At 41.9% G+C, this 11,054-nt stretch overlaps 1 protein-coding gene across 1 annotated transcript; it reads left to right on the forward strand.

The window, feature by feature from the left end:
* Positions 1–139: 139 nt before the first annotated feature.
* LOC122759532 (synaptopodin 2-like protein) lies at positions 140–8,127 on the forward strand. The gene is made up of 5 exons (XM_044014459.1): positions 140–406; positions 2,593–2,744; positions 2,818–3,108; positions 3,524–3,900; positions 7,694–8,127. The coding sequence occupies exons 1-5, from the start codon at positions 305–307 to the stop codon at positions 8,125–8,127; spliced, it is 1,356 nt and encodes a 451-aa protein (XP_043870394.1). The 5' UTR covers positions 140–304.
* Positions 8,128–11,054: the final 2,927 nt, after the last annotated feature.

The following is an 11,054-nucleotide window of genomic DNA, read 5'->3' on the forward strand; positions in this document are numbered from 1 at the left end:
GGAGCGTATATCAGCAAGCATCCTCTCCTGTAGAGCGTGCATGAGAGTGACATGGCAAGTGTTGAATACAAGGGAGGATATACACACACACATACACACACACTTTTGCCCCTTCTCACCCTCCTGAGTGCCCACCCTCCAACACAGCTGAAAGCCAGATGAAAGCCAGCCACCCCCTGTTTGCTCATGGGTGGAGTGATTCCCTGTGGCCACAGACAGAAGCCTCACTGATACTTGCTGGGTTCGACGAACTCAGAGCAACATATACGCACACGCTCATCCACACAGCGGGCTGTGAGCTGGGATGGTAGCGGAGGAGATAGTGGTCTCCCTTACAGGAGGAGCCCCCTGGGGCTTCAGGCTGCAGGGAGGAGCAGAGCAGCAAAAACCTCTACAGGTGGCTAAGGTAAAGTGAAGCCTATACAGTATTTGTGTTTGGTGTGTGTGTGTGTGTGTGTGTGCGTGCGTGCATGCAGGCGCGTGAGTGTGCATACAGTACGCTGCGGGTGAGACTTCCTGCCAAGGCGGTAACATGAGGAGATGGGTCTCATAGAGACTGCACCTGTTAATTGAGGTCTGCGGCCTTGATGGTCAGTTTTGTGGTTTGCTGTTGGTAATGCCAGCTTTTTATTAGAAATGCTATAAATGTATTTATTCAGTCAGGATAAAAGTAGAATATAAAAGTTACATTGATTGCAACAAGAGCTTAAATTTGTAGTAACCGGATGTACAAGATGTGTAGAAGGTAACATAGATAAATACTAGGTGTAGTTGTCTAACTTAACTATTAACTAGTTTTAGAAAAAGATGAATGAGCATCACTGGACTGCAGAAGGATTAGATTTGACAATTAGTTCTACAAGTGTCAACTGCTCCCTCAGTGTCTGGTCTTATCGCTCATGTGTTGAATGCAGCCACATTTGCAGTTCAATTTTACCCACACAGTTCAGTGTGTACTACACATTAATGCATTCTGATGGTAAATATGCAGTCAAACGGAGGTTTCTTTGAGAAAGGTAAATGCACATTACTTGTATTACACTGATGTGGTGTTCACAAACACACAAGGTTTCCCATCGTCACATAGCCTATGTGCACCAAACATAAAATGTGACAACTTAAAGCCCATTTCATGCCCATTTCCATGTTTGGATTCTCCCAAATCTTTTTTATGTCTGTGTTTATATTTGTTGACAGACATGGATGTTGTCTCTAATAAGAAAAGCTATTCTGGAGAGGAGGAATGTGACCTCGCTCACACGTACTGTTAAACGTTGGCCGGGCCACTCATAAGCTGTCATAACCACTGATTCAAAATGGGGGCTCAGTGGCTTTGACCAAAAAAATATACCTTTCTTTATTCTTTATCCAGGATCTAGAAGAAGATAAGGTCATTGTTAATGCGTCCTGATAAGAGTGTGTGCTTTCTGTTGACAGTGTATGTTGTTGTGTATTACAGGTTGTTTGTGTGTGTGTGTGTGTGTGTGTGCATACCTCAGATAAGCCTTGTCTAGAATGGAGTGCAAAGTAGAGGATCAGAATAGCTTATTTAAAAGGACCTGGAAGCTGAGCATGGAAAAAGGCTACACACACACACACACACACACACACACACATCCCGGTCCATTAAAATCTTTTAACCTAACATATAATAACCTAAATTCAGTGAGTATCATTATTCTCATTAGACTGGCTCCTGTCTTTCTTCATCAGTCTAGGAATGTGTTTTATTTTGGGTATGTGGTGAACATATGGTGAATAACATTCATACCTCTCGGCCAGACTGGTGATGCAGCTGTTCGACACCACTCTTTCATGATGTTCACTTGTGTTCCATGTGTACGTGTGTGTTGGCACATAAACATTGTCCTTGTATGTGTCGGTGGAATGAAATGTTTTGGTTCGAGAGACACTGATAAGGCAATATAGTGTATTGCAGTTTGTTAAGTAGGTGCTGGTACACACTCAACATTTTTACCGTCATCAGCAGCGATAAGTGTAAGGAGACAGAGGGGAGGGCCTTATCGTCTTCTTTTAGAGGGTCTCACCTTCCCTTCCATCAACCCCCCACACACCCACATGCTTCCTGAAAGATCCTGTGACATCATCTCTCAGCGACCTCCTGCAGCAGCTGCATGACTTCATTAGTTATTCTGATGCAGTGATTTATTAGATGCCAGCTGCTGAAAACTGTTAAGATGCAGAGCCTTACAGGTCATTCAGTGGGAAAAGAGGCCCTCGCTGACGTCACACTACACCTGTGGGACTTTCACAAGAGGTTTAAAGAATAGCCTTTGACTTTTCCATAATGTCAAATATTTAACGTCACAGTGCAGTACTTACAGTAGCAAAAATCTGAATTTTAGTTTCCATAAATGTAAGACTCTGTGGGTGTGGTTTCCCTCAACTTAAAAATGTACTTAATGTGTCCTCTGCTATAAAAGTTGTCATATCCATAATGGTGTCATACACTCGAGTATAAGACACTATGGTGTGGCCCAAAAGGTTGAGAAAAATCTAAATAGCAGACAATAAGTGTATTTACTTTGCTGGTATTTATCTCTGTGTTACTTAACTCTTTCCTCTCTGCAGGTACGCAGACGCAGCAAAGCCTGCAGAGCTGGACTGAAGGAGCACGATGAGCTGGTTGCCATTGGTGACCAAATGTGTGCAGAGCTCAGCCATGCTCAGGCCATGAGTCTCGTAGATGCACAGAGTGCTACACTCAGCCTGAGGGTTAAAAGGTCAGAGCACTGACACCCACAAATTCTCTTAAAGTTTTATGTTGTTTAACATAAACTGTATGTGTGTTACCAGGTCTGGATTTCACTCCTCATCTGGTCGCTCTGCATCGCCTCGCTCCCCCATGAGGGTTTTGTCTCCCCCTGCTGCCCCGTTAGCCTCCCACCAGCCTCCCCTGCTCTCCCCTCCTGGCATACCAAAGGGCATAACTTCACCTCCAGACAGCGAGGCCTACTACGGGGAAACAGACAGCGACGCAGACACACAGGCACTCCCTCACCGACGCCCGCGCCGCACACCTCCTCATGCGCGCTCACCTGCTCGCTATGACAACCAAGAGGAGGAGGAGACCTCAGAGATGAGCGGGTGAGACATGAAGACCTAATACTTTTCTTTCCCCTTAAAAGCTGAAACGAGTTACAGTATTTTGTCCACATCCAACTGTCAAACCTTTGAAATCCATACTGTTCATGTTGAAGTGATTGATTTCTCTGTGCACTACATGTTTGATATGGTTGTACATTATGTTCTCCACATGTTTTGTTGTTTTTAATACTTCTTAAATCTTAAATTAATCCTTTATTAGTCCCACAGTGGAAATTCCTTCTCTGCATTTAACCCATCCTCTACTAGAAACCTTTCTAGAATTAGGGGGAAAGGGCAGCCACTGAGCAGCACCCCAGGATCAATGGGGGTTAGGTACCTTGCTCAGGGGTACTATTTTTTGCACTTTCACGTGATAAAAATGATTCACTATGCCGTGTTCTCTCATCGCTCTAAGGTACGAGAGCGCCACAGATCCAGGTGTTTCCCTGCAGGGTCAGTGGGATGCTCAGTTTCTTCCCGGTGTCCCTCGCAGAGAGCTGATCTATCAGCCTCTCCAGACAGAGTGGGCCACACCAGCACACACTCCACACACTCTGACCCCTCACACATCAGACCAGGGGCTGGTGGAAGCAGAGGGAGAGGTTGACAGTGGCTTCCAGGAGGCGGGCGGCTGCGTTGGTCTCATCTGCTCGCCACTGGTGTCTCCTGAACGGGCGAAAGAGGCGATGATGTTGGGCTCCAGCAAACAACTGGTGCCCATGGTAGGACCACAGCAGACACCTGTCAGTGACGAACTCTCCACCTCCTACAAGGAGAAAGCACGGCAAGCCAGTGAGTATATCATCATTAAACTGCAGTACACCAATATTACAAGAAAAGGAACTTATAAAATAAATTTTAATGGTTGATAAAGAATGATTTTCAGATTGACTTAGTAGTGGAATAACCCAAACATCTATTAAGTTGAAGAATGTGAACATATCTGCTGAACAAATATGGTCAAATATCTCATATGGTCAAACATCTCAGTTTCTTCTAGACTCACATGATCTCTCAAACGGTTTTCCCTGCAGTTAAACTCAAAACTGTAGCTAGATCACCCCCTAGTGGTAAGTTTTCCTATAACTGGAGCATCCTGTTACATTTATTGGCTGGTGGTGATTGAGTGAGATATACCAGACATATCCCACTGCATCTCCTCTGTCACTATTCTGGGCACTGGCTGTATTTGTAGGCATCGGTGCCTCTGATTGACAGATTGGACATGATTCTGATTTAAGAGTGTGTGTTCCTGTGTGTCACGTGACAATGTGTAAATTGTGGGACATATGTGATTGCGGAGAGTTTTGTATTCATCGTTAAATTTTGCTGACTCAAAGTTTAAGTCAGTACAAGCAACATGCTAGATTTGTGAAGATTTACAGATTTCAATATATATGCATTTTGAGGCTTTTGACAGAATAATTATTCTCATCTCTTGTTGATCTGAGACATGGTGATGGACTGTTTTCAATACTTTCCAGTTGCCGACCGAACAAGGAAGGAAAATGTTTTGCATGTGTTGTTGTGGAGATTTTGATCATCAGGTGAGATGACCAATGATGAAGTAATGAGTTAAGTTGAAAGGCTTCATTGACACATATAGGCGTTCTCTCTCGTTCTGCCAGCGAAACCTCGAGTTAATGTATACGACTGCCTTGCTTAGAGGCTACAGGTCAAGATGTCGGCGCCTTCCTCTGCTGATGCCGAGAGTCAACCTTGGGAGGACTGCATTCCATTGTGTTATCAGCCTTTTCTCAGCAGATTTCGGAGCAACAATGATACCAGAGAGAATTTATGGGAACCAAGGTTGCACAGAGTCCTTATTGTAAGAATATGTAATTTGTGAGTTACAGCTGGTCTGTAATGAGGTTTTAGGTTTCTATCTAGGAATGTATACGTTGTTAATCTAAAGAAGGCCAAGTAATAGAGTTTTCCCTTACAATCCCCTCCCTTTTATTGATTTCTACAATCAATAAACCAGGTGAAACATGTAACTCAGGTGGATCACTCGCAGTAAGTGAAAATAGATACCCTAAGATGTTCTTCAACAAAAAACATATACACACAATCAAATCAAACAAGGATACAATCATATAAAAGTGATTCAAAAAACCCATAAATCACAATAAATCATACATAACATCACGCAATTTTTATTCATAGTCTTCTCTACTATATGAGTCATGAATTCCACCTTCCACACTAACAAGAGACAAACTATTATTATTATTATTTATTATTTATAAACGTTTATCATTTATTTAGCCTTTATTTAATCTGGTTTAATCTGTCCCACTCAGATCAACAATCTATTTTACAGGGGAGACCTGGCTGAGGTCGCCGCAGCACAGTTGCAGTGAAAATCTGAATTCATAGATACACAAAATTAAAACTTGCTCGTATAAAACATTTGCACTCAGACATCCTGCACTCCAAAATCTTCACCAGAGCTTTGACCATGTTCAAAGTTACTGGGTTCTGAAGTTGAAGGTCGGACTGTAAATTATTCCAGGTATCAGGTGCAGACGTTTTCTTTCCCCAGTTCAGCTCGAACTTCAGGAACAACAAATAACAATATATCATATGTTGTATATTTGAGTTTGATGAAGACACTGTTATGACAACCACAACAACTACAGTAATAAATGTGAAGCCTAAAACTAAACAAATCCGTACAGTTTATACTCTTTGATTAGAGGATATGTCCCACACAAAATTAAAAAATATAAAAAAAAAATCAATGTTTTTATTAAGCTCTTACCAAAGAAAGAAATGTTAAGCTGTAAGGTAGCGATGATCACAGCTGATCCAACGAAACAAGTATGACTGACTGAGCCATGACTTCATATGAGTGACTGCAGCAGTAGTGGTGATAAATAAGAAGCTGGAGGCCTAAAAGACTTTTGCACAGGCTTTACTATAGGATGAACGATGACAGATGTTTCCAGGGAACTGCCCTTTCTCGTGTTACAAACACACATTGGCTGCCAGGGCTTGGGATATTTGATTTTAAACACTGTTGCTGTTGTGCTGTGAGTCCGTGTGCACAAGCGGTCGTTAGGTAAGACGTGTCAGCAGCATCAACTAAGAGTTACGACCGCGCTACGTCTGCAAACTATTGTTGGCTTTATGAACTCATACACAAGCAAACACACACACACACACACACACACACACTGAGTGGCACTGCTGTTCAAATACCTTGGTGATGAGGGGTCTTCCTGTCCTTGTGTGTGTGTTCGGAGATTGGACAGGTGTTTGATGCCTGTCAGACAGACAGGAATAGTGGGTTGACATCATGTGTTGATTTAAGCTGCTGGACAGAGACAAAGGTCTTTACATGGACTCTGACTCCAGAGGGGAGCTGGAAGACACAGATCGCAGAGCTGAACGCTGCGAGGGTGTGTGTGGGAGGGTCTGAGGGAGGTAAAGGCAACACACACACACACACACAAGCGCGCACACACACACACACTTGTGAAATGAGGGACCTCACATCGCTTTCAGGTGCAGATGTAGATGGACACACAGTACCACACACTGTGTACGCAGGTAAGATATCACACAGATTCACTCACATTAAAGGTGATTATTTTTTTGACAAATGACCTTATTTCTATGCTGTGTCAGCATCATATAATGTTGAACATCATCACCTGTCACTTTTGTACTCCTAACTGCACTTAACTGACTTTCTGTGATTGTGTATCTCATTTTGTCGTTTCAAAATTGGAATAGAAATTGCATACGTTGATGTGTCCCCGTCCTAATTTGCTTTAAATACGTGTATAAAACAGTAATATATTTATTAATATATATTTATTTTATGTACATATACAGATATATATATACAGTATATATCTGTATATGATGTTTGTATTATGATGTATGATTTTTAACCATGGCTTTCAGGATGCTAATGTTGGTCTGTTGGTGCATCGCTTTAGTCAAGACTGAAATATTTCACCGGCTAAGAGATGGATTAGGGTGCATTTTTTTTGTCAGGCCCCAGAGGATAAATGATGACTGTGATGATCCGTGAACTTTTCCTCCACTTTGTTTTGTAGTGATCGTGAACATGACAGTGACACGGCAGCTTTTTGATGGAGCGCCATGACGTTTGCCACATACTGTATGTTCACGTCCCCCTCACCATGAATTATAATTATATCAAGTCAACATTGTAAGTGGGATTATTATTTTGTTACGTCTTGGTAAATTTGACAGCATCAGACTACAGCTATGTTCGTGTGAGGTGAGCCAAGATACTACAGAGACGCAAATAGCATCGGACTAAGCGGAAATGCACACACACATACACACGCGCAGTGACTGTGACAGCAGGAATTCTTTGTTCTAAATCCACAACACACACTCCCGTCTGTCACTGCTAATCCTCACTGCATCTCCTCACTGTGATAACACTGTATAAATCAACACCTGCTCACAGTTTTGTTGCCATTGTTTGCCGCCTGTGCCTTTTTATGTATTGATCAAAAAACCCATTACTGTATATTTGTTTTCTGTCTCTCTCCACACATTAACTTTGGTCTCTCTGTCTTTCCTCTTCTTGTCTTTGCAGAGTTGCAGCGTGGGGAGAGTTTTGTGGAGAAACAGGTGAAAGAAGCTCGTACTAAATGCCGCTCTATTGCGTCCCTGCTGACTGACGCTCCCAACCCCAACTCAAAAGGGGTGCTTATGTTCAAGAAACGCCGGCAGAGGGCCAAGAGGTACACACTGACCTGCTTTGGTAAAGCTGAGGGAGACACAGGAGGGGACACAGAAGGGGAGACAGGAGGAGAGACTGAGGAAGAAGGAGGGAGTTCCATCCTAAGTGGCTCAGAAGTTGACGAGGAGGGATTCTCAACGTCCTTTGACCCGACGGGGGACTCTGGTTATCTGGATCTGCTGGACAGGAAAAGCTCAGCCTGTCCCTCAACTACACCAACCACTCCAACAACACCTAAAACCAATTTCAGCCCAGGGCTGGACATCTGGAGCAGATCCTGTTTGTGAGCGGCGAGCGTCTCATCAGCGACCCAGCGGGGGAGCTGGGCCGCGTGCAGGACTTCCTGGGCCTCAAGAGGATCATCACTGACAAACACTTTTATTTTAACCAGACCAAGGGTTTCCCGTGCCTCAAGAAGGCTGAGGGCAGCAGCAAGCCTCACTGCCTAGGAAAAACCAAAGGGAGGACCCATCCCAACATTGACCCAGAGGTGGTGCAGAGGCTGCGGGACTTCTACAGGCCATTTAACATGAAGTTCTACCAGATGACGGGGCGTTTTTTTGGCTGGGACGACTGAATGTGTTCCACAAAGACACTGAGGACTGTTGGATATACAAAGGTTTTGACAAAATAGTCATATTTCATGAAATAAGTCATCATGTCACCAAAAAAACAAGATTCATGTAAATATTCTTATACTCATCCCATCAATATCTGGTAATCTATTGGTTATAAGTCTTTGTTTTGCACAAAGAAATGTTTCTGTTTTATTATGTTGTCTCATAGATTTATGATTCTTATATTTTTCTAAAGTTGATGCTCTATTTTGGTGAAATAATTCCTTTTAATTTAATTTAATTTGTGTGTTTTAACATTGCACTGTAGCTCTCTTCAAAAAAATACAGTGTACAGTATATTCAGATTATGTTAATATCAAGAAATGTAACAGGCAACAGATTACAATGCAGATTTATGGGTTTATTAATATGAATTGTTTTACTATGACTTTATCCTTGTGATATTGTAATTTTTTTTGACTTTCATAATGTTACTGCCGACAGATATATTTTGACTTTGTAGTCAAAGTGGTAGACTTTTTCCTCCACAAACAGTGTCCTTGTTACTGTGGCACAGAAATAATGGCCGCTGCACTAAACCCGAAGCAATATGTGACTGTTACAGGAGAGAGGGATGTGTTCCGTCTCTCCTCAGCAGCACCCAGGATATATGCAATGTCTCACAGTTACATTTTTCATCATCAAAGCTGCCTCTAATCCACAATCACGGGGACATTTTCAAAGGATGATTGAGTCGTTGAAGGATTTTTCGTCATCTCTCGCTGCATCTGAGGAAACTTTTCCTTATATTAGTCTTTGAGAGAGAGAGAGAGAGAGAGAGAAGTATGGAAGCCAGTGCTTCTTGAAGAAGATGGTTGAAATCACACTGGGGCTTTGGATAAAAGCTCTCACTGAGGAATTTGATGCCATACTTTAAACCTACGTAGCTGCTTTCAAGTTTTCTAGCGAAATAGTGTATGAAAAAAACAAAAAAAAACCTTAATGTATTTTTGAAATGTATTTATTCACACAAATGCTATGTTTGTATTTTTGAATAATTCCATGGTGTTTATTTTCTCCCCATGCCTTTTGGAGTTTGTTTTATACTGAATACTAAAAACATGCTATCGTCGTTTTAATTTCAGGTTTTCCGGTTTTAGTCGCAGAGCTGAGATTGTATCATTATCATTATTATTATTATATCAGTTAATGAAGTTACAAGGCAAAGACAGCACTGACTGTTATTCAAGCAACAGCGACTTGAGTGGAGGGAGGGAAGAGACCTCAGGAGCAAAAAGTGTGACTCAAATTTCCACAACATGCCTTGTGAATTGAATGCACTTCATGTCACTGGTCTCCTTTGCCTTGACGCTGTGTGTGTGTGTACTTGAATGTGTTACCTCTTTGGGACCTTTATGGCATAAACACTGAGTTTGTCAGGACCAGTAGTCCTCATGGTGACCAAAACCTAATCCTAATGAGGCAGAACCTGATTTCTGAGAAACTGGATAAGTTTATGGCTGAGATCTGAATTAGCGTTAGGGCTGATCATTACCCGGTTATAGTCCAAAAAGGTTCATACTCTCTTTTTCCTGATATACTTGAGCTTAAATTTCATTTAGTCAGTAAGTAAGTAAAGTAAGGTTGTTTACCTTGACATATTTCAGCTATCAACTGTAGTCTTCGTCAGGCGTGTCTTGCTCAGCTGTTCCTGGCGACTATGCACCGCCCCTCTGTCTGACGCCTTGTCGTTGTTGTTGTAGGAGTGTGAAAAAGAAACATCAACACAACAATGATGGACTGGGAAGAGGCCAAAGTCATCCGCTCTGAAAGCAACAAACACCACCTCTGGATCAGGGAGGCCATCGAGATCCGGGAAAAATGGGCCCCAAGGACAATCACGTCTCCTGCTGTCTGACAAACCTGTATAAGGAACAGCTGAGCAAGACATGTCATGGTAACATTACGTGACACTTCTGATGATAGCCAAAGCATATCAAGGTAAAAAACCTTACTTTACCTGTCTGACTAAATGCAATTCAAGCTCAAGGGTTAAGTGGTTATGGTTAAGGTTAGGGGTAAGGTTTTATTTAGGCTGTCCAAATGAATGGATGTCAATGCAGCGTCCTATGAAGAAGAAGTGCTGCACAAACCTGTGTGTGTATGTGTTTGAACCTGGAGAGTTTGAGAACAACGGCTGAGTAATTGTTCCTAATTGCTGTCTACTTGTATTGTGAGCCACTGTCCTAAAGCAGATGTTATATATATATATATATATATATATATATATATATATATATATATATATATATATATATATATATATATATATATATATACACACATATGCTTTTGGAAAGTGGCATTTTGTTACCAATATATCTGTGCTGTTCTGACTGTCGTTGACTTCCACGTTTTAGGGTTTTTTACAGCACACATTGAATAAAATAAATTATATGCTATTGATTTATTTTGTGCTGGCCTATTTTTTGTCTGTTGTGTTTCTCATTACAGTGACTCAACCTCAGAAATGAATGCATGAGAGTACGCACGAGTGTGAGTGGATGCCAAATCCACAACACTAATGAGAGAACATTACAGTTCGTTACAGTCCTGCTCACACATCTAACAAGCTCAGCTTCCTGCTGTATTGCAAC

Source organism: Solea senegalensis, linkage group LG18, assembly GCF_019176455.1.
Source record: "Solea senegalensis isolate Sse05_10M linkage group LG18, IFAPA_SoseM_1, whole genome shotgun sequence".
Classification (NCBI taxonomy): Eukaryota; Metazoa; Chordata; class Actinopteri; order Pleuronectiformes; family Soleidae; genus Solea; species Solea senegalensis.